At 33.7% G+C, this 23952-nt stretch overlaps 2 protein-coding genes, 4 non-coding genes and 1 pseudogene across 14 annotated transcripts in view; 6 read left to right on the top strand and 1 right to left on the bottom strand.

The window, feature by feature from the left end:
• Window positions 1-12235, bottom strand: part of LOC107891466 (proteasome adapter and scaffold protein ECM29) — a 29439-nt gene extending 17204 nt beyond the window's left edge. Inside the window, 17 exon segments of the mRNA XM_016816278.2 lie at window positions 271-343; window positions 443-624; window positions 779-1160; window positions 2534-2652; window positions 2793-2852; window positions 3763-3871; window positions 3943-4021; window positions 4125-4212; window positions 5004-5068; window positions 6575-6727; window positions 8084-8190; window positions 8955-9037; window positions 9215-9305; window positions 9401-9537; window positions 9956-10045; window positions 10149-10316; window positions 11957-12235. Of these exon segments, the coding sequence (XP_016671767.2) occupies window positions 271-343; window positions 443-624; window positions 779-1160; window positions 2534-2652; window positions 2793-2852; window positions 3763-3871; window positions 3943-4021; window positions 4125-4212; window positions 5004-5068; window positions 6575-6727; window positions 8084-8190; window positions 8955-9037; window positions 9215-9305; window positions 9401-9537; window positions 9956-10045; window positions 10149-10316; window positions 11957-12142 (2172 nt within the window). The 5' untranslated portion in view covers window positions 12143-12235.
• A 2971-nt stretch (window positions 12236-15206) lies between these two features.
• Window positions 15207-15278, top strand: TRNAW-CCA (transfer RNA tryptophan (anticodon CCA)). Its single transcript has one exon. It is a non-coding gene; the product is annotated as a tRNA-Trp (tRNA).
• A 95-nt stretch (window positions 15279-15373) lies between these two features.
• TRNAW-CCA (transfer RNA tryptophan (anticodon CCA)) lies at window positions 15374-15445 on the top strand. The gene has a single exon. It is a non-coding gene; the product is annotated as a tRNA-Trp (tRNA).
• A 324-nt stretch (window positions 15446-15769) lies between these two features.
• On the top strand, window positions 15770-15841 carry TRNAW-CCA (transfer RNA tryptophan (anticodon CCA)). Its single transcript has one exon. It is a non-coding gene; the product is annotated as a tRNA-Trp (tRNA).
• Window positions 15842-16579: 738 nt separating this feature from the next.
• LOC107891467 (60S ribosomal protein L7-3-like) lies at window positions 16580-17752 on the top strand (annotated as a pseudogene).
• A 1831-nt stretch (window positions 17753-19583) lies between these two features.
• Window positions 19584-19655, top strand: TRNAW-CCA (transfer RNA tryptophan (anticodon CCA)). Its single transcript has one exon. It is a non-coding gene; the product is annotated as a tRNA-Trp (tRNA).
• An 82-nt stretch (window positions 19656-19737) lies between these two features.
• Window positions 19738-21779, top strand: LOC107891468 (60S ribosomal protein L7-2). 9 transcript variants are annotated; one of them, XM_016816287.2, is made up of 7 exons: window positions 19738-19895; window positions 20115-20345; window positions 20438-20535; window positions 20615-20672; window positions 21037-21116; window positions 21209-21302; window positions 21391-21779. In XM_016816287.2, the coding sequence occupies exons 2-7, from the start codon at window positions 20169-20171 to the stop codon at window positions 21604-21606; spliced, it is 723 nt and encodes a 240-aa protein (XP_016671776.2). In that variant the 5' UTR covers window positions 19738-19895; window positions 20115-20168; the 3' UTR covers window positions 21607-21779. The 9 variants fall into 9 exon arrangements, with proteins under 9 accessions (XP_016671776.2, XP_016671771.2, XP_040956551.1 ...); XM_016816282.2 differs by having other exon boundaries at window positions 21209-21307; window positions 21387-21779; XM_041100617.1 differs by having other exon boundaries at window positions 19776-19895; window positions 20167-20345.
• Window positions 21780-23952: the final 2173 nt, after the last annotated feature.

Here is a 23952-nt window from a genome sequence, read left to right as displayed (position 1 = left end):
GAAATTACGAGAGATTCAAGCCTAAAAACTTCAAATAGCGATTTGGCTCCAAACCTCAAAATAACCACGCTAAAACCAGAATTACAAGGAATGCATGCAACAGCCACCTCAGAGACCATGCATATAATTTTCCGGGTCAGCATTTCACACTATAGTGTAGCTCATAGCACCAATGAATTGGTGAAGAACTTGCATGAACATTATGAGTATGCTGCCTAATTTTTAAAAAAATCCAAAAGTCAAAGTCAATTTTTATATTATAAAACTTACAGAAGGTGATCTGGAAACACAATCAGCAGTAACAAATCCTGTAGCACATAGTGCTCCATGTTGCACTTCAAACCTGAAGAATATTTAATTCAGTTGTAAAATAAAAGAAAACATCAAAACACAAGTAATTATTCCAGATATCTGACTTATCATACACAGTATACCCACAAACCTTTTGTTTGTTCCACTGAACAAGGAGACCAATTCACGTATAAGGTCAGATGATGAAGTAACCGGAAGAGAAGAGGAAGCAATTCCAAGCAAACGTGCCACAGATTCACGGGTATCCATGTCCACATGACTTAATAAGTGCTTTAACCATGATATTCTTGAAGCAAAGTGTGATGATACCATCTTAAAAACAATAATATTAATGATAAAAGAGAATGTCAGCAAAGAATATAAAATCTAGCAGCAAGATAGAAACAAAACAAGACCAGCAACCAAGACTGGAAAGATGCAGCAGTAACAGCAGTACACCAAAGTACAGAAAACATGCAGCACTAACCTCTGGAAGATAAGATCCGATTGTTACCAATGCCTTGGAAGTAGTAGAATGTAACTCGACAGAGCCTTCAAATGCCATAGCATGCTCTAGTAGCAAGCACATTCTTTCCACTGAAGACAGAAATTCAGATGATCTTCCTAAGGAGCTGTTTTGCACCAACTCAGACTCAAAGCACTTCAACAAAAATTTAATCATTGCCACATACATTTTTGACGGAAAAAGAAGCTTTTGTTCCCTCATTTCATATGAATCTAACAACTTTGACTGCTGCTTAAGAATATAGTCAAGCATCTCTCCAAGCTTGGGATATCTATGATCCAAATTTTGACTGATTATTTGCCCTGCATCCTTACCAAGAAATAACCCTTCAAGTGCAATTTCCCTGTTTAAAGAAAAAGGGGGGGGGGGAAGAATGGGAGGGGGGTTTATAAGTACCAACGTCAGTTCAATCACTTTAAGAATGAAAATGTAAATCGAGAGTAAAGAAGACAAGCTCAAAACAATGAGAAAGATTAAGATTTGAGCATAATACTACAGCACCTCAATAATGTCTAAAAGTCACATCTCCCTTTTGTATAGATTAGGAGCAATTGAAGTACCTATATGTCCTTTCCATTAAGGCTTAGGAGCAATTTTATCAAAATAATGCATTGAGAACACTTTTAATTGCAATATTATTTAAATATTCATTGGCTACAAAATCACATGATATAAGTGGCCATTCCAGTTTCCAAAACATTTTAAGTATTGCCAAAATTCACTAAACCATCAAGTTGCATACAAGTCAATGCAGATTTTTCCCTTTTTTTCTTTAACAAACGTATAAGATGAAGTGCATGTAAGATTCTGATTATTATAAAAACCAAAAGTTTTCAATTTATTGAAGAGTGCAGCCTGTAGCAACAATACCTGCATTAGTCCATAAATCTCCCATTTCTTCATAACCAATCGGTTCAACACCCGAGTTAGTACAGATGCTATCATACAACAACATCATGCACCTATCAAGTTATTTTTTTCTGCTTTCACAAACAAGAAAACATTTTTCTCATATTTTCAATCATATTCTCTCTTATTTAGTAGAATGACGCATCTTAACACTGCAAATAGATATCCTTTCGCATCATTAGTACCAAAATCCCAAGAACTTAACTGATTACTTATTATAATTCCACCGGGAAACCTAAAATCTTGTTTTCTTTCCTTTCTTACTCTTATTCGTTTCTTCCCATTCATTCGTCATCTGTATCACTAATTTTAGATTTCTTGATATTTAAATCATTACCTCCCCACTTAATGCACATTATAAAATTTTAGTTCTGTCCCCTAAGACATCATCTCAGGTACCTAGATATGGTAACCTCTTCCTGCTAGTCCCTAGCTTTCCCCATTATAATCTCATAGTCTGCTTGCACAGTATCTCATTCCAATCAAACCACACAAAACAGTTAAAACACCATAAGCAACAACAATGGTAATTGCACATTCATCATGGACAATAGAATGGGCAGGACCACTGCTAGAAGGCACTATTAGAATTACAAAGTAATTGAAGTATGTGATGGTGAAATAGCATAGATTGGCCACTGAATGATAAATAGATGGTGGAAATACCCAAGGAAGCTAAATTCTATAAAAATAAGCAACAATGAACAAGTACAAAGAGTCCACGTATTCCATTGCACACAGAATACAGATGCAAAAGCCAAAAGGAGTTCTTTATTCCACTATAAGCATAAAGACAATGTCAGCTACCTTATATCCAACCTAGAGTCAGCTGCTCCAAGCATACAGATAAATCGACTGGGACAATGTTGTGAATCAAACACAGATGTTGCCCACCTTAAAGCACAAAATCGGACTTCACTTTCTTCCTGTTAGTCAAAATAAAGTTTAGATGCCCTCAGTTGGCCAAATTAAAGCCAAACCAGCATCATGGACCAAAAAATTCGAATTTTCAAGTTGAATAGAGATAAGTCAACAAACAGGAATTAGAGTTGTAGAAGACTAGTACCACTTGACAATTATTCAGCAACAGTGACTCCAATTCTGTTAGGACAGCAGCTGAAGCTCCCTGATGCTCATAAAAACAGTACAAAGTCCCCAGCTCAATATCAAGGGTTGGAAGGATTGGACATCTACAAATATTAAAGCTTGAAAGCCTTGCATATTGACTCAACAGTCCAAAAGCATTATTTTGTACAAGAAATTATTTATGGGAAATTGCATAGTGTCAAGCAAACTATCAATTTAGCATCATAGATCATAACATCTTATAAAAGGAGGTCCACAAATACATACTGCATAAAAACGAGTCTCTTGGTCATCAAAGACAGATCAATGAAGAGATTATAGTGGTTATACACACATAAGAGACCACTTCTAAAAAGTATTCAGGGGACTATTTAAACTTTGATACAATATATCTTTCTCTAAGAAGAAGACAACAGAAATGAAAGTCAAATAGGATTCCATACACAGTGTAGTTCTTAAGCAAAAAAATTAAACCTCTCCGTGGGGGAAAAAGCAGATTTATTTATCATTTTATTTATCATTTTTGAATAAAAGAAGCCAATTTAAAATTAGAATAGTTTGCTGCTTAATTATAGTTGAGCATGGAACTGAACATGGCAAAACAACAATAACTATAGCAAAATAATAATATATCCACTCTATTTATAGAAAGAGTAGAACTTCTCCCTCATATATGGACTTTCTCCTGACACGTCCAAACATAAAAGGAAATAATTCACTATGGAGTCAGAGAAAATAAGAAGTGTTATACAATATAGCAAAAATACAAAGGCATGTATGCTTTTGGAAATTGTAGGGAAACATTACACATATTCCCAGGGGTATTTTTGCAATTAACCAACGGATATTCCATCCTCCAGTGTGATTAGCTTTATAGCTCTCTATAACTATGCAATTAAACCAAATGGCTTTCAACAAATAACTAGAGAATATGACTGAAGTTTGTATACCATGTAGGCAGCAGCAAGCGAATTTGTTGCTTCTTGGATGATAAAATGAAGAGATTGGGACTCTACTTTCAATGCATGAAATAGACGAGTAGCCATTTCAATTTTGTCCCTGAAATGAGAGCAAAAAGCACTCAGCGCATGAGAATGGAACCACCAGTTATGAGACTAGACAGAGAAGACCTGAACAGTTGTGGCAGACGCTGAGCAAGCAGGCCTATTGCTTGAAAAGAGAAGGTTCTGGTGCTTCTTGCAACTGAATCTGGGTGAATGAAATATATTAAAGTAAATTTAGAGTATTCTATAGCTCATAATCGAAATAGTTATGTCAAAACGAAGTTCAGGAAACTATTCAAACAGATAACCTGATTCTGAATTTGAGTAACCATCAAGCAACTTCACAATCCCATTCAGAATGAGAGGGCCCATAAGTTTCAGTTGATCAAGTTTTGACTACATAAACGGAAAAGAAAATGACAAAAGGAAACAATATAAATGAAAATAAAGTTTTTCTTAGGGAAAAGAAAAAACCAAACATAGAGTGAGAATGATAATTGAGACAAATATATATAGAAATAGACTGACAATATTTAAGAAGCTACTAAGCAACTTTTTATTTTCTCTCTAGCAGATTTTCCTAGCAATCACAGCAGGCCTTTGCCACAAAACAAGTAGGGACAGCCCTGTCACCAGATAAAAGAAAATTGTTCAACCCAACTCAGGGTGGACTAGCTAGAGATAAACCAGACAAAACCTATTGTATCTAGAAACTTGTTCTTTTAACATGTTCTGAATTCCTCTTGGTAATACATATGCATTTTGCATACAGGAACTACAAGATTCCTCCCACACCCCCTCACCCACCCAGTATCTATGCCTAGAACCTTTGCCAATATAATACTAAATGAATCAAACAAAGTTTCTCAGGAGCTAAGTTGCTACTTTAAAAAGTGACCTGTAGTGAAAAGAAAACCAGAATCCAGTTATTTTGATTGCTATTCAGGATTTCAGCAAGTTTTCTCTTAGACTCTTACTTGCATTATGAATTTTTCCTGTTAATGTTAACCATATCAACTTGAAGCCTAAAACTAAGCCTTAAAAGACAAGCCCAACATGAAACTCCCTTTCACAGATTTTGAATTTCTTTTCCATGATCATACCCGTTCATTACCTCACAAAGTGCACAAATTAAAAAGTTCTTAATAATTGAAAATTAAAAAGAAATCAAATAAAAAGGTGCTCACATGTTTGAAGACCCAGACAGTAAATTCCATTCCCAATTGCTTCAGCCTTGAAGTAGTAGTACTTCCTATAAGATTAAAATTTTTCAAAATGCAAAAGAAAAAAAAAATCAGCATATGGAATATAAATCCACCAGCTCAACATGCAGTAGGTGAATAATAAGTATCGAGAGTACTCATTTGCAATGAGAAGCAAAAGACAACTAGCAAATATAATTTTACCACAGAAAACCCATTACTTTTGTCTATGAAAGTGTGCTCCACATACGATCTCCAAATTTGGTTACAATAATTTTCAGCATCTACCATTTAGAGAAAAAAAAAACATAACTCATGCAATTAGGTTAATTTTATCATGTCAATGGACCTCATTTGAAGTTCAAGTGAACTAGGATGACTACTATTGTGAACTACATAAACAGACATGTGACAAATTTTTTTTAAAACTTTTTTAGGATGTTCAGTTAAATTTTATGTTAGTCTGGACCTTTGAAGTGTTACAATGGTTCTCAAACAAGACCTTATACTTTAAGGATTTCTGTCCATTTCTTATTTGTCTCTATAGCCTTTATCATAGTATCCCCACAGTATTAGCAGAAATCTCTAAGATGCTGCTATTCAAATGTAGGCTTTGTTGTTTAAAATTCAAATTCAAGTGGCATGCAAAATCCAGAAACTTCCCATAACTTCCTGCCATAAAGTAATTTAGTGGCTAAAAGTATAAACCTACTTTGATATGATTGCAGACTATCTTGAGCTAGATTTCAATTCTAATCAAATATTGGTGGTACTTTATTGCTTGCAAACCTCAAAACTGAAGGAAACAAATGCTAATCTGGTTCATTTAGGCACAAGTGAATCAGGAAAAACATTTAGACATGCAATAAACAATGTGCTTAAGGTCCCAATTCTCCAATATATAGAACTTATCAGGTTTTCTTGGTTATATGGAATTCATTTCAGTATTAGGACCATCAAGGTGAAAGAATACTCTTATGTATTTTATTGCATTAATAAGGTGATGATAAAAACTTGTCCAGCACCAGCCTATATCATGTTAAGAGGAAGTCTGATCCAAGTAACAATACAAATGGCACAATCATTGATCCACTGACAAGATTAAATTTCCTGAAAAGTTAAAATGGACATTTATGGCAGCAAACTATCAGTACTAGTTTGCAATTTTATAACTTATTATTTGATAGACTGAAGAGAATTGCTAACAGGTTTAGACTATGAAGAGGTCGCCTGAGGAAGCAAGATTTCACTATTATTACTACTAAGTTTACAGCCTAAGAACTATATCCTTTAGCAGCCCTTTTTTAGCTTGCTATTTTAGTTCTTTTCCTGTTCTATGATGGACAGCCTCATGGTTAGGATAGATAAGGCTTTGGGTTTAATCTTCTCAGAATAGAGCTTGCTCTTATTAACCCAAACTTTCATCTAGTATGCAAAGTAACTTCCTACTTGTTCCATTCAAAAAGCTGGAATATTATTTTTCAGTCAAAGCATGTTATAATTCATTTTAACTTTTTGCTATTCGCGTCACAGGATAAAAACAATATGCCATGTACCATATATGCAGTCAAAAATGCACTGCAAGGTTGATGGGAAACTATTTGCTGCTGTGATGGACCGACAAAATACGGCCATCAGTTTCACTTTCAAGGTAGCATTTCCAGGATTGACTCTTGAATCCATGGCAGTATTTTCTGCACCTGTAGTGCCTTGAAAAATAGTAAATAAGTTGTGTTACCAAAATATCCCACAAGCATAAAAAAAATAATAAATAAATAAATAAATAAAAGAAAGAAAGATAATGACTGTAACCTAAGAAGCAATAATTACTACCCAAAATTTCCCTTAGATTCAGCAATGAAAGCATAAATGCTCAAAAATTTATTAAATAAGTTCTTTCAGAAGATGATGATTGTAACCAAAAACTCAATAAATACTAAAAAATTACTTCAAATCTTAGCAAATCAAATAATAATTTGCTCTTCAATCTTTATGCTGGCAGACTCAAAGTTCGGGCTGACAAACTTCAGATTCATAGAAGACATGCTAATAACAGATTATATTCAGATTGACACGTTCTAACAGATTGCCATCTCCCATCAAATCTTTATAAAAAAAAAATCAATATTTCAAACAATGTATTTCAGCACATCAACATCTCTCAGCAGATAATTTGAACCTTTATTTATTGAAGCACATAATACAAGTGAAGTAGCATTCTTACACATATATCATGAAAAAGTCGACCACAGCTTTTTTTGAAAGAACACATTTGAATATTTAAAAAGTGGACCAACTATTCGAAACAATCACTTAAAAGAAACTTCCAAATGTTCTTCCAGTAATGGAGTTGTCATTCATGATTACAACAAACTATGGCACTACGAGATTGAACGAGTATCACGTTTCAATGCAATATTAAGTGAGGAATACAGCAAAAAGGCTACTGCGTAGAAGCTGGGTTCTGCAAAATCTATGGAAGCAGTGCATACTGCTGTAAAAGTTGCCTTGTAAAGTTAGGAAGACATTTGTTAAGAATTAAAGAGGTTTCTCATCAGATAATTCCTAATTTTGGGAATATAGACGAGATTTACTATGATGAAAGAGTTTTGGCTGAAGTTGAAATAATCTGACACAGAAAAGTTCAAACTCTTAACAAGGTGCTAATGTTTAAACCGGGTTCCAATAATTTTTGGATATTTCTGTCATTATGAGTTCTGAGATCTCAACCATTGATTTTCCTAGCACATTAAAAACTGCGTCAAAACAGCCAAACAATCATGACATAACTGAGTCATCAGCAATAAGGTTACTGCTTTAATATGGAAAACAATCAAACAGATTTCAACCTCTATAAACCGAGTTAAAGCAAAAGCTTTATCACGACATAACTGAGCCATCAGAAAAAAGGCAGCCATTCTTTTATTTTCTCACAATAGAGCTCAAAACCCAGAAAATGGAATACATATGAAACAAAGACAGCCAGTATGATGACACAAAATATTTAAGCCAACAAATTTAGCAAAGATTTTATTTGATCAGAGAGAAAAAGAATCACTTCATACCAGTAAAAAGTAGAAACAATCTGCTAATCAACCTCAGATCATCTAAATTAGCACCAGAAGCCTTTCTTTTTATGAGCTCCTCTCCTCTCTTGACAACAGGCTCTTGACTTAACAAACCAACCAAAAATAAATCATTGTAGTAAGGGAAAGAAGTAAATTTAAATTTGGATAATGTCAGGAATAGTGCATATACCATGCACTTTCGTTCAAAGTGGTACCTTTATGCTTTACTTTTAAAATGTCCAATATGGCACTAGTATTATAGCAGTGTAGTCAGTCAGGGTCGAACTGCCTCAGACTGGCCGACAAGCACTGCCTAACAACACTCCCCCCCCTTTTTTTTTCTCTGCTTCCTTTGGCCCTTTCCCTCCCTTCCATCTTTCCCCCTTTCTCTCCCAATTCTCTTCTCTTTCCTTTTTAAACTTTTTCCATTCCATTTTAAATTTTTTAAAACAAATCCATATTAAAGTTCAACTTTTTATGTTCTTCAAAAATTTTATTTAAGAAGGGTCTAGATTTTAATTTTTCTGATATTTCTAATTTTCGAGTTTGTATTTTTGTTTTTAAGAAAAATATCGGGGGGGGGGGGGGAATCAGTTCTTACAAGGAAAATAAGTTTTAAAAGTAAAATATAGATTATGATACGGACCCAAATTACACGTCATCTGAATGCCAGATGTCATCTTTTGACTGGAAAACAGCCATATCAAACATGTCATTAACATTATTAACCTCAGATACTAGATTCACACAGAATGATAGTACCTTCAACATTGTTTTAAAATACAGATACCACAATGAAAAAAAGTGATACAAAAGGCTATTCATGACATTATACGTTTAATTTAAACAGGCAACTTGAATTGTATACCTATCTGCACTAGCAGCCAAATATAGAGGATAAACAAGTTCAGGAGACAGCTCCATAGCTTCAACAAGATTCAAGATCCCCAACTGTTTTTAGAGAACCAAACAAACTTATACGAATTATATCATATTCTCAGGTCACTTTAGGTCACGTGACCTATAGGAAAAATGTAATCAGTGAACCAACGAATACATGTGTATTCACAACTAACTTATAATAGAGGCCAGATATCAGTGTCAAGAAACAAGAAATTTTCAACTCACCTTTCTTGTTAAAAGCATATCACCTTTCAATGGAACCTTCCCTGAAATACGGTTAGCTTGAGCAATGGAGAGCCCCGGTGAGCTCCCTCCTCTACAGAAAAAAATATAAAAAAAGTTTAGAAACCTTAGAAATGAAAATGACAAACAGATGATTGTAGTATCCCATTGTTAAACAGAGTTCCAAACCCTTGAGCTGGTGGTTGGTACAAAACTGTGTGAAGGCAAAATTCAAGAAATAAATCCCTGTCATGAGAATCATTCATTAATTTATACTTCGCAGCGATCTCATTCTCAACACGGCTTGCATGACATTCACCAATTACCTGAAACCATCAAAATGCAAAATGTATCAGCATTGTCTCAAAATATTTTATTTTCTTACAAAATACAGTGTTAATCTATATGGGTATAATGTTGTGTGAGCTTTTGCGAGCATACATTCCACTACTACTGAGATTTTGAGGTAACGGATGATTGGCCAGAAAGAGAGAATTATGTGGATATGATTAACTTTTTGGACCTAGACTGCATCAATGAAGTTAACTAATTCCATTTTACATTTCCTTCATTTGAAATTGCTAACATTAGCCATCTTCTTGATTAGCCATGATTGAACATTAGGCTTTACTTGTATATTAGAGTAAAAGATCGGTTCCAACTTCTAATTTGTCTGCTCAGCCACTCAAATGTTAACAAAAGATGCAAGAAGAAGACGAATCACCAAACGATTTGCACATATACCTTAGTAGCAATTCTCATGAGAATCTCTTGGTGTTGCTGAGGAAGTTTTGAAATATTTACCACAAGCATAGGAGACAAATTTTCTTTTTCCTGTTTCAAAAGCAAAGATTGATAATGAATTGCTACAACAAACCGAAAATATACTATTAATTCCCAAAAATGAGATTTTGGACTGGAAACAACATGGACACACCTTCAAAGGAGCACGTTCAAATGCCATTTCAATATAAACAATGCAAAAATTCTTAACCATTGGAGTAGCATCAGCTTCTGTATACATTGACCATAATTCAGTCAATGGTAGACCAATCTCAGGCTGGTGTTTCACTCTCTTGTTGACATGACTCAATATCTCAAGAACCTAAAATGACAGAGCAAAAGTCAGAGTGATGCACCTTTTACACAATGAATTTGACAAGTTAGGCAGCGGAATATGAAACTTGAAATATTAGGCAAGGTACAAAAGGCAAACAGTAATAAAGAATGCACATCAAACAGTAGATGGCTGTCAGTTATAGGTATATGTCAAACATGGGTATATTCATTTTTTTCAGCTCTTTTCATATATTTGGAAGATCATAACCGCATACTTATGTCTGAATGTATGTTCAACACATTTTAGATACAAGTACTTTAGAGATGGGAATAACCGAAGCACATAACTCTTTCCAGTGAAATATATACAATCAATTGATACTAAATCAGGGGGGGAAAAAGGGAGGGGAAGAAGAGATCATAACACTTGATAAAGCACCCTTCAAATATGTTTAGGAAGCATGATAAGGTTGGTTCTAGTACACAAGCCTTAATTTGGCACATGTAGATTGATTGGTACATGATGGGAAGCATGAAGCTTTACTGTTGAAGAAAGTAAATAATAATAATAATAATAAAGAAAAGGAGAAAAATAGAGCCAATGGGTCTGTCTAGAAGCAAAATGAGACAAATGGAACAGTACAAAATTGCATAACACTTTCAGTCTCCAAAGTAACATCCTAGCATTTGGAGTTTTTGACTGTCTCTAATTCAAACCATAGGATTTGTAGGGTGGAATTTATAGAATAGAAGAGGACCACATGTATCTAGCTTAGTATCAAAAGTACAAAGAGAGATAAAAACAAAAATAAACAAGCAAGCCTTTCAAATATATATCTGCAAGAATTGTTAGCAAATGTCTATGAAATCAAATGAACTAAAGTTATTGATTTGTTCTTCATGAAAAAGAGGAACTCAGACAATTCAATTCCAATACTATTTCTTAAGGGATCATTCCGACCTCTTTGAATCCTAAATCTCCTAAATTTAGCAGTGCCCTACACCATTATCTACTTTGATTCCACAAGCCTTGAAGAAGTCTTGGGCAATGTGTCAACCAAGATATTTGGCCGGTTAATCATTTTATTACGACATTAGACTCACAAAATAACCAGCAGTGATCATATCTACATAATAAATTTCTCAGAACCACTTTTTGATGGCAGAGAAGAAGCCAAGCGAGTGTGCTAACAGAAACATTAATCGATCAAGCAATTGCTTCCCACAGCGCCTTATAAATAAATTAATGCAACAAATTAGAAGACTTAGAGTACTTCAAACTGGATTCAGATTAAGTACCCACTCATCCGCATTGCATCTGGTGAAACAAGTATCTTGAACAACATTATCTAGGAATTGAATCTAGACCTGGCAAAAATACGCATACGCAAAAAAAAAATGGCAGGCCTAAATGAATCAAAAGAATGTTATTGCAAAAAAGAAGAAAAAAACATTATCCGGCGAAGACATGTATCTAATTATCAGCTGGACCCGCCACCGATATTTATTAATCTCTCCCATGCTTAATACTGATCAATTTCACAACAAATAACTTAAATTTTCATATACTTCAAGCATCAAATTACACAAAACAAAAACTTAATAAGAACCGTCGACAGCGAAAAACAAAAACGAAAATTTAAAGATAAGAAACAGAAAAGATTAAGAAAGGGAGGATAATCGAACCTTGTTGCGGACAAGTTGAGATGACGAGGAAAGAGAGGAAATGGTGAGAGGGAGAAGCTTGGAAAGCAAGGCTTGGAGTTTGGAGTCATCGCAAAGAGCTAACCTAGTCAACATTCGATCCAGCAATTCTTCGGTCTCCGCATCCGATTTTGCTGCTGCCGCTGGCACCGATGATGATTCCGCCATTTCTTTTTCTTTCACAACAAGATAGTTACAAAACCCAAAAGGACTCGGAAGAGAAATATCACCGAGCCCGCTTTTGCCTCCTCCTTTTAAATAGCATGGACCTTTTTCTTCTAATGGTTTAAATGATATTTTCTTTGTTAAATGACGGTTAAATTTTGATATACTTCACAAAAGTATTTTAGTGCGACAAATATATTAACATATTATATTACAAGTGTATTTAATTTCTGTACTTTAATTTATTTTTTATTCCTTTTATTTTTCAAATTTAAAAATTTTAGTTATCATCAAACAATAATCATTAAATTTATTATGTTTTCTTGTTTTCAATATTTAGTACAAAAAATATATTGACATATAGATAATTTCGTGTCAACTTATTATTTTCACATATTACTTCTTAAAAATCTTGTTAATTGGTTAACAACTATCCATTCTATCGAGATTGAAATTTAAAAATTTGAAAAGTATAAAGACTTATAGTGATCCAATTAGAGAATATACACTAAATCTAGAATTATACATATATCAATACTAGTAATTGAAATTAACCAAACAGATTTAATTGCTATTATTTATATTAAATTTAAAATTTGAAAATTTGAAAAGTAGATAAACTAAAATTTAACAATTTGAAAGATAAATGAACTCAAATTGATTAAATTATTACAGTATTTCTGAACAAGTTCTTGGATAGCAAGCTTAGAGGTTTTCTTATTGATGAGATCGATATTGATGCTAGTAACGATATTGATCGTGACCTTGATACGGAGTTGGGACTTCTAATTATGATGAATGCATTAACTATGGATATGATATCGAAAATATACCGATTTTAAATCACCCTTCAATTCGAACTAACAAAAGCAATGTCTCATTGCATGATATGGATTTCAAATATTCATGATCCGAATGTAAATGAGGTAAATTACTTATCATTCAGTCTATTAGTGAACTATCTCTCCAAGGATTGTGAAATATGTTCTATAAATATTATTGTTATTGCTTCGACTCATATTCTCCCAAAAGTAGATCCCACTCTAATAGCCCCGAAGTACAAAAATTAATAGTAGAATTTAATTCCGCCTCTAATTTGAGTAATTGTTATTTTGAATATCAATAAAAAAATTCACAAGCTAATTTAGTTTATTATTTGTGAGAGACTCAAACTTACTCAAGGTCTCAAATATTTAGGGCATCCGCCTTAACCAATAAATCGATTTAATTTTACATTGTTTTATTGAGACTGGGGAAGTCAACATCCCAATAATTTTCTTGTTAAAATGAAATTTTGATTCACAGTAATTCTTGAATAATATTTAAATGTGGTGGTTTAATGGGTAAGAGTGTTTATCGCCTCATGTGTGACTAGAGTTTGAGTCGCACTAATCACATTAATTATTCAAACTAAACCCTAATACTATAATTCACCAAAAAAATATATACCCTCATATTTACAATAATTTAATCACTGATCATTAAAATGAACTATTTGTATTTAACTTATATGTTTCAACCAAAGAATTTCCACGTTTTGAGTGCATTTTGTTTTTGGAAGAGTGGTCCATTTCTTTGATAATAATTAATTTTCTTGTGAATATAATCTTTTATTGGGGATTATTTCCTTCAGTCATGAGAATATGATTCATGTAACTAATGGTAGGAAAGTAGTTTTTTGGTGGTTGGTTTTTTACGTATTTTTATATAATATTAAAAATTTTATCATATATGTAAAAATCACATATTTAGAATACAAATGTACATTAGGAACATATAATAAACAATGACTCCGTAAAGTTTGAAATTAATAATAATAATAGCAACACGTATGTAAGGTTTAAAAATATTTTAATAATTTAATTGATTGAATTAGTGTTAAATTAACTTGTAACATAAATTTAGTCACGCACTTAAATAATAATAATAATATCATACTAACAACGTTGGTAGAAACTATTGTATAATAATATCAAAATGTAAAAAAAAAAAAAATCTAAGTGAGTATTGATTGGAATGACAAAATTAATGTTTTATGCATATTGATGACATGTATTCACTTCAAATACCATTATATACAATTATTTATTAGTTTTATTTAAAATGTAAAAAGAATAAAAGTACTTTTATAAGAATGTAACTTCTTTTAAATATATAAGGTAATTTAATAATTTCTTCAATAAAGTTGGTGTCTGATTAATTTATAACACTAACTCAATTAGAGATTAAATATTAGTATAAGTTTTTACTATAAAATCTTAAAAATTATTTAACGTTAAATTTAATTTTAAAAATATGAAATTAAATTTTAAATTACATTCTATCTCAAATACATACTAAATATTTTAAATTCAATCATACATTAACATGGAGATTAATTTATTTAAAATAAATAGATTAATTTACATGTTAATATTAAACTAAATTTTGTTACATATCCTTCAAATAAATTATTTTTGTGTGTAATTTGTTTTATAGGAGTAGTTTTGAATTTTACCATTATATTTCCGATAAAATGTACAATAAACCAAATTTATCAATGTAATTTTCTTATAAATTTTAACTAATATTTTATTATGCATATCAAATGTTATAATGTTACATTCTTAATAATATTCTCAGGAATCACATTATATTGAGATATTGACAAGAAAACGTACAAAATATTACATATATTATATGTAAAATGTAAATTATATCTGACTCAATCTAAATTTAATTATGACTTAAATTATGCCAAGTGTAAGTTTTGTTCAGAATTATTTTAATTTATATTGTATTGGCCTTTTTTTTTGGGTTACTTCATGTCCGTTTTATGGTCCATGTTTAGGGTTCGTGGCTGCCTCTCCCAACAATGTCGTCTCCAAAGTTAGAACCTAAGTCTTTCCATTGGGAGTGCAATGTGTCTTACCATTGCATCAAACAATAATTAAATCTAATTGTTATTATGTTATCAATAATAGTCTATCTATAATTTATGTTAAATTTACCTAGTTTTCTATCATCAAAACAATTTTATTTACAAGAAAAGAGTTATTAAAATTAACGATTGGGGATGACACCGATCGGATCCGTGGCGCAATGGTAGCGCGTCTGACTCCAGATCAGAAGGTTGCGTGTTCGATTCACGTCGGGTTCAAAGTCCTGAAACGATCGGATCCATTTTTTTTTCCTCTTCAGATATTGTGTGCAAAAGAGTATGAGGCTCAGGTATATTTACAGGTGAAATCTAACGGATCCGTGGCGCAATGGTAGCGCGTCTGACTCCAGATCAGAAGGTTGCGTGTTCGATTCACGTCGGGTTCAAAATCCTGATACAGTCGGTTCTTTTTTTTTTGCCTCTTCGTATATGGCCGATCTCGGCTAAACTCGACCCGAGTCGTTCCTGAAAGAATAAGGGAATCCCTGCCTGCCGTCCGTTGATTAGAGGTGGGTGAGGAAGTTAAGACTGTGATTCCTGATTCAAAGTTGAAGAAGAATGAGAGGAATGAAAAATGGGAGCTTGCTAAAAAGCAGGAATTCGAAGCTGCAAAGAGGAAGAATGTCGAGAACCGCAAGCTCATTTACTCAAGAGTTATGCAGTATGCAAAAGAGTGTGAGGGTCAGGTATATTTGAAGGTGAAAGCTAATGGATCCGTGGCGCAATGGTAGCGCGTCTGACTCCAGATCAGAAGGTTGCGTGTTCGATTCACGTCGGGTTCAAAATCCTGTAACAGTCGGATCTAATTTTTTCCTCTTCGGATACGGCCGATCTGGGTTAAACTCGACCCAAGTCGTTCCTGCAAGAATAAGGGAATCCTTGCCTGCCGTCCGTTGATTAGAGGTGGGTGAGGAAGTTAAGACTGTGATTCCTGATTCACTGTTGAAGAAGAATAAGAGGAATGAAGAAGGGAGCTTGCTAAAAAGCAGGAACTCGAAGCTGCAAAGAGGAAGAAAGTCGAGAACCGCAAGCTCATTTACTCAAGAGCTATGCAGTATGCAAAAGAGTATGAGGCTCAGGTATATTTGCTGGTCTTCTGGATGTATGTCACTTAGTTTTTGACAAATCTTGAAAGCTTATCACTTATGTTGTCTGTGACCGGTGATGTTAGGAAAAAGAGCTGATTCAGTTGAAGCGGGAGGCAAAGTTGAAAGGAGGGTTCTATGTGAATCCTGAATCTAAGCTTTTGTTTATCATTCGAATCCGTGGGTATGCTTGATTATTGTGACATTACAGTGGCATGTGAATATAAATTCTAAATGGTAATATGGTGTGAATGATTGTTTTTCAGTATCAATGCCAACCACCGAAGGACAAGAAAGATCTTGCAGCTCTTGCGTTTGAATGGGCGATTGGGTGCGGTGCGATGCATTTAGTTTAATTTTTGTCTCACGCTACAGTATTGTTATAGTGTCTAATCTCACCGCCACCGCTGTTTTACACTAGCTGCAGGTAAACGCACCGCCCATCCAAACTCACCTAAGTGAATTATAGGTTATGACTTACGAGAATCCATTTCCCATTTCACCTTGCGTTTGACTGTGCTAGTCCTTAAGACTTTCTGTCCAATTAAAATTATTGTTTAAATTGTTTATTTATACTGTGAAGTTGTTGAAACATCAGATTGTTTGATTTCAGTAGTATGCTCAAAATTAAAAGTTAATGTTTTAGCTTCTCAGTGACTACGATCTTATTGTTAAATGTGCATGTTTTTGTATGATGCTGCTTCGACCTGGTAAAACTGGGGTGAATGGTAGCTGTTGTATCCAAAACATTTTTATAGTTCTTATAAATAAACAAAATCTAAAGCTAAGTTGATGCGTTTGCATCTTATTCAATGCAGATATTCAATGGCGTTTTCCTTAAAGTGAATAAGGCAAAAATGAACATGCTTCACCTTGTTGAACCTTATGTGACTTATTGGTATCTTTTACCTTTCTGGCTTCCTCGTTTTTTCTTTCACCAGTTCTATATAGTTGCCATGGCTTATTTCTTCTTAATGTATGCATCTAGATACCCTAAACCCAAGATTGTTCGGGAGCTGATTTACAAAAGAAGTTATGGGAAGTTGAACAAGCAGAGAGTTGCTTTGACCGACGATGCAATCATTGAACAGGTCTGTATCATTTTGCATTTACAGAGTTTCATGTTGGTGACAAGCATTTAAGAAGCATGCCTGTCGCTTTTACTGGTGACAGGCTTTGGGTAAATTCGGCATCATCTGTGTGGAAGACCTTATCCATGAGATCATGACTGTAGGACCTCAATTCAAGGCACCATTGGGTGGTTTGAAGAAGAGAAGCCATTATGTCGAAGGAGGAGATGCCGGCAACCGTGAGAATTACATCAATGAAGTGGTTAGGAGAATGAATTAATAAACTTGGTCTTATTAGGAGGTATTTTGGGTTTTATTTGGAGGGATCTTTAATTTCATTTAGAAATTACAAACAGTGTTAGTAAAAGCATCAAATCTGCATGGCATTATCATTACTCTACAATGTGCTTGAGTTGAGCTTGAGCTTCAATATGAATAATGAGCTTAGCTCGAATACAAAAATTGATAAACTGTTTAAAAGTAGATATTTGATTGAGCTCAAGTTTTTCAGTATTTATGCTTGGCTCGGCACAATTAACACCCCTAGTTTGCCAAGAAATTTTATTAGCAATAGGCACGAGTTGCATTTTACGTCTTTTAAACTGCACTTGCTACTTCTGTCATAGACCACCAGGGAGAGTTACCAGAGCACGTGTTTGTGGAGCTAAGTCCGATACAATAGCAGAGTTCAAGTCTCGGCATTTGAATAATAACGTTTCTTTTTGAAACTGGAATTCCTAATCCGCATGTTGCCAGACCTAAGAACATGAGAAAATAAAGTGAAATAAAACTTGTTTGAAATCTCATTCACCATATATTTCCCAGGCTGGACATGGACATGAGCTGTTCACTGCCTGTTAGGAAGCGGATGAGGAGTAACGAATCAGATTCAACTTCGATGTTAGCCAGCTACAGCTCTACTAATAATTTCAGACCACAAATGATAGCATAGCCAAAAGGCTTCCATATTATGAGACGCAAGTCTCGTACAGCATTTAGCAACCACAAAATTTAAAATTATCACTTGAATCACGCAACACTGCTGCAGTGCAAACCCCACAATATTTACTATTTTGTTGGCTCCTACTTTGCATCGACGTTGAACTTTAAACAACCCTCTCCTAGTTTGTTCTATTTGCTGAGATTGGAGAATTACCGAAGCTCTGTGCAGACAATATTTTTTGCTATCTACTTGGTCTATGAAGTTAAGCCCTAAGAGTTCGTTTGTTTACATGTAAAAGATTTTACAGAAAATGTTTTCTGCATTTTCCTGTGTTTGTTTCACAGAAAACAGCTTAGTCAACGGAAAATGAATTACAGGTCAACGGAAAATAAGTATTTTTATTTTATATAAAAGAGCTCCTCAATAGATAATTTTACTTTTATATAAAAAAATAATTTAAATCAAGTTTAATATTATTATATTGATAATAAATATTAATTTTATTTTTATAAATATTTAAAATATTAATATAAAATATTATATTTTTTAATATTATTAAACATACATATTTAATTATTTATATTTAGTCATATAATAAATTATTTAATATTTAAATTTTATTTTAATAGTAAATTTTAAAAATAATAATTTTAAATAATATTATTCACATATTATTGAAAATATCAATATTAATATTTTAATACTAAATATTTATTACAATTATAAATATATTAATAATAAATGTTTTGTAGTATAAATGTTAAAATATGTCATAAGTCTATATACTCTTCACAAATTTGCAATTTAGTTTCTGTACTTTTATTTTCAAGAATTTAGTCCCTCTATTTTTCAGATTTGAAAATCAAGTCCAACTGCTAACATTGTTATTTTTTTTGGTCAATTTTGTTAAAGTCACATTTTTAAATAAAAAAAATACTCAGTTGGTAGTCATGTAATTAAAAAATAATCGTTGCAATGAACCTAAATTTAACAAAATATATTTAATATATGTAAAAACAATGTAAAATATAAAACTATAGATATAAAATAAACTCAATTAAATAATGAAAAATAAAAAAATCTCAAATATATGTTTGTAAAACAAACGACTTTTATGAAATATTTTTAAAGAACCTGACAAACAAAAGAAAATATTTTACACAGATTCATCCAAACACAAAAAAATATTAGCTTTTTCAGAAAAGTAAGTCATTTTTCGGAAACCATTTTCCGGAAGCCATTTTTAGTAAAACAAACGAAGCCTAACTTACAAGAGTAACTAAATTTATTTATTATTCAACCGATCCAATATTATTATAGAAGGTGTACTTTTTTCCTTTAAATTACACTTACAAAGGAAAGGTAGGAGAGAGTGATTTATAAATTTTACAACTAATATGTCTTAATGATACATGTACCACCACCTGGATCCGTGGTGCAATGGTAGCGCGTCTGACTCCAGATCAGAAGGTTGCGTGTTCGATTCACGTCGGGTTCAAATCCCCGAAAACCTTCGGATCACGTTTTCCTTTTCTGCCTCTTCGGATATGGGCCCATCTGGGCTAAGCCCGATCTGAGTTGTTCCTTAAAGGGGGAAACAGGATCCCAGCCGTCCGTTGAATCATCAAAAACCTAACAAAACCCTATTTAATATTTTCAAAGTCTCTTCTTGTTCCCCTTTTACTCTTTATTTTTGTACAAGCCGTTGATAACTCTCCAGCAGCCGCATCCAAGTAAGGTTAGAAATTTGTATTTCGTTGATTTTATTTTCTGTTTTGCATTAATTTTATTAACTATACATTCGTACAGGCATTGATTTTGTTTTACCAAATTGCTTATTTTAAAAAACATGGGTCTTCCTTCTTACTTGGATTGTGCAAGGTTTAGTCTGTAAAAAGTTTTATTAACTCTACATTAACACAAAAGAATGGATTGGGTTTTATTCTACGACTGTTAGATACCTGGAATTTGTTTCCTGCTTGGTTTTGGTTGGATATAATTTTGATTAGAGATGGGTGAGGAAGCTAAGGCTGTGGTTCCCGAGTCACTATTGAAGAAGAATAAGAGGAATGAAGAATGGGAACTTGCTAAAAAGCAGGAGCTTGAAGTTGCAAAGAAGAAGAAAGTTGAGAACCGCAAGCTGATTTACTCTAGAGCCAAGCAGTATGCAAAGGAGTATGGAGCTCAGGTAAATTTGCTGTTTTCTTTTTTCTTTTTGGATTTATGTGGTCTGTAATCCTGAAAGCATCTTAATTGTGTTGTGTTGTCTGTAATCCTCAGGAAAAGGAGTTGATTCAGTTGAAGCGCGAGGCCAGGTTAAAAGGAGGGTTTTATGTTGATCCGGAAGCTAAGCTTTTGTTCATCATTCGAATTCGAGGGTATGTGAATATTTTGACATTTCATTGATTTATGAATGTAAATTCTAAACGGTAACATTTTGTGAATGTATGTTTTCAGTATTAATGCCATGCACCCCAGGACTAGAAAGATCTTGCAGCTCTTGCGTCTGAGACAGGTAACTTGCCTTATCTTTCCAAAACTAAAATTCTGTGTAATGAGAATCAATTCTCCTATTTTCCCTGAATGTGTGCTGTGCATGAAGTTAACTTCCCTTTGATAGCTAATCTGTGTTATGATATCTTGTTGAAATAACCTTAATCGTTTTATATGTTGGTATTAATGTGCTTTTGTTTGAGAAGTTTTGCCCAAATTGAAGGCAAGTGTGGGTTTGTTGAAACTTTGGGTATCATGGTAAAAGTGAGCCTTTCTAACACTGCAGGGAGACTGTCGTTAATTTAGTGGAAACTATTTAATATTTTTGTGTAATAAATAAATGAAATCTGAATCTAAATTATTATGCTTGCTTCAATGGAATGTAGATTTTCAATGGTGTTTTTCTTAAAGTGAACAAGGCAACAATGAACATGCTTCACCTTGTTGAACCTTATGTGACTTATGGGTATTTTTTTAAACTCTCCTGCTTCCTTGCATTCTCTTTTACTAGTTTTGTGTACTTGCCAATGCTTATTTCTTAGTAATGTATGCATCTAGATACCCGAATCTCAAGAGTGTGAGGGAGTTGATTTACAAAAGAGGTTTTGGGAAGTTGAACAAGCAGAGAATTGCTTTGACTGACAACGGCATTGTTGAGCAGCTTTGTAACTTTTCATTTATGATGGTTCATGTTGATGTCAGACATTTTGTAAGAACAATTGTTTTTGTACTTGTTGCAGGCTTTGGGCAAGTTTGGCGTCATCTGTGTGGAAGATCTCATCCATGAGATCATGACTGTGGGGCCTCATTTTAAGGAGGCCAACAACTTTCTTTGGCCATTTAAGCTAAAGGCACCATTGGGAGGTCTGAAGAAGAAGAGAAACCACTATGTTGAAGGAGGAGATGCTGGCAACCGCGAAAATTACATCAACGAGCTAATTAGGAGAATGAACTAGACATGATATTTGTTGATTTAGCGGTCTGAGATTTTAGTTTATGTGCAAGGATCCTTGATCTATTTTGGAGGTTGAGAGAAGTTCTCATAAAAAGTATGAAATTTGCAATTATCTACTATGCGACTGTAGTTCCTAAAAGTTTTGTGGTATTTAAAGATTTTATTTCTAATGCATTAGATAGTGTTTATTTGATTCTTGTCACCTTAAATGCTTAAAATGTTTGCAGATTCATAAAAGTTTGGGCATTGTGAGGGTAAATGACCAGTCTTTTTGTCTGAAATTTATTGACTTTTTAATGATGAAATAGAAGATGGAGACCAACTTATATAAACCCGAAATCCCATATTCCCGGGTTTTTGTTGAGAGTTACGAATTCAAAATAGTGTGGAATTGAAGTAAAATACTATTTGTAGTACTTGTAATTTTGAAGTTGATTGACAAAATCTTTGGATACCATAAGGATTAAAATGCATTTGGTCTCTTGTTCAAGTGGAAAGTATTATGGAAATTGAAACTTCCATGTAAAATTGATAATGTTGTTGCGGAAAGAATGCAATAATCTAGTGCCAGTCAGGAATGAACTAAAGGAAACAAATTTGGGTTAATGATGCATGTCTGTTTGTTCTGTCATGATGAAGAGACAATAAACCACCTTTTCAGAGCATGTTCCTTTGCGAAAGCGATATTACATGATAGGATTGACAGTAGTCAAAATTATATACGATAATTGTTCCAACAGTGTTTTGAGTTGCACACGACGGAGGTAATGATTAGGGCAGGATCTATTTACCTAAATAGCATGGGAGTAAAATTATTTACCTAAATAGCATGAATGCTACTGTGAAAATGATGGCTGAAACGAGGGCTGATACCAAATCGACACAGGAGCCAATCCCTCACAATCAGTCTCATCATCCAAAATATTAAATCGCGATGAATTGGCTCTTGCCTTATCTATAATTGTTTCATCCGATGTTACAGGTGTGCTTGCAGCCTTCCCCAGCAGCTGCTATTAACGCCCTGCAGCGACCATTAATGGGCCGTGCAACTCTTCATCATCGTGATTATTGTTATCCCCCGTTGAAATATTTTCAGTCAGTTTATCCGTAGACCTATTGCCCTTATTAGCATCCTTATGTACATAAGACTCATTTATATGACCATAATGACCACATACGTAGCAAATGAGCAGTAACCCTTCATACTTAATCCGTTGAGAAAAATCGTCTGATACCAAGTGAAGGCAACAGTGGCTTACTCAGGTAAACTATTACAGCAAGGTGAGCAAAATGACCCCTCTTCCCCTCAGTCGTATTATAGTCGATTTTGATCACCTTGCCAATAATTCGCAATTGCCCGAAAGATACTCTTAGTATAATATCGGTTAGGGAGCGCTGGCAACAACGTGAGAAGGATATAGTTCCTTAGTGGACAAGTGCCTACTCCAAGGTCAGACTGTCAAATAACTATCATACAACGTCCATGGTCCTTCCATGAGCACTTTCTTGCAATCTTTTTATTGAAAAACTTTACTAGGAAATATTCATTATCCAAACCAATAAGCTGTAATCTACCCGCTAGCTGCCAGAGTGATTGAATTCACCTCATTAAAGCTTTAAACCCAATTGATCTTCCAAGTAGTCGCACAATCTCAACATTTCCCATCCTACCATCAATAAGATTATGAACCCTATCAGAAAAATGAATCTCCGGAATTGAGCCCTTATTCTCAACCACCACATCCTCCTCCCCCAATTCAAAACCCACTGCTCCAGGCCAAGCATTATCACTCTCAACTATAGCACTATTTAAAAGCAAATTATCCTTAAAAGATAGCTTGCCGGTGCTTCATCCATAACTAAGTAAACAGTATCATCCACACCATCCTCCTTATTCTTTACTTTTTTTTTGTAACTTTCGCAATCTTTAACGGAATCGAAGATCTCGGTTGTTCCTCTGTCGATATTAAGATTCACTGCTGCCATCCCCTTATACACTCTTTTAAGTATATGTCAAATATATACACACGTATTTTCTAGCATTAAGCACTTTTTAAACCTTATGAGTTGAATGAAATTTTTTATCAAATCGAAGTTGGCCTATTACAGTTATTTGAGTCTATATTGATTCCACAAGCAACTTCAATGTTGGAGGAGAACTTTGACATATATATATATATATAAGAGCTCACTTTGTACTCTCAAAATTTTGGCCGGATGATATTTCCGGTGGGGGTTGGTATTATGGTAGATGAAGTCTGGCATGAAACCTTGGAATGCAATCAAAAGTGGTTTATTGGGCATGCAAAGCTGTCATCTCTCACAAATTTTCCACTTATTAATCTTT

Source organism: Gossypium hirsutum, chromosome D09, assembly GCF_007990345.1.
Source record: "Gossypium hirsutum isolate 1008001.06 chromosome D09, Gossypium_hirsutum_v2.1, whole genome shotgun sequence".
Classification (NCBI taxonomy): Eukaryota; Viridiplantae; Streptophyta; class Magnoliopsida; order Malvales; family Malvaceae; genus Gossypium; species Gossypium hirsutum.
The sequence above is the reverse complement of the archived record's forward strand: the minus strand, read 5'-3'. Positions and strand labels throughout refer to the sequence as shown.

Coding starts and splice junctions, on each gene's coding strand:
- LOC107891468 (XM_016816282.2), top strand. CDS start 20,169: ATGGGTGAGGAAGCTAAGGCTGTGGTTCCCGAGTCACTATTGAAGAAG. Junction 20,346..20,437: donor CAAAGGAGTATGGAGCTCAG/GTAAATTTGCTG, acceptor TGTAATCCTCAG/GAAAAGGAGTTGATTCAGTT. Junction 20,673..21,036: donor AGCTCTTGCGTCTGAGACAG/GTAACTTGCCTT, acceptor AATGGAATGTAG/ATTTTCAATGGTGTTTTTCT.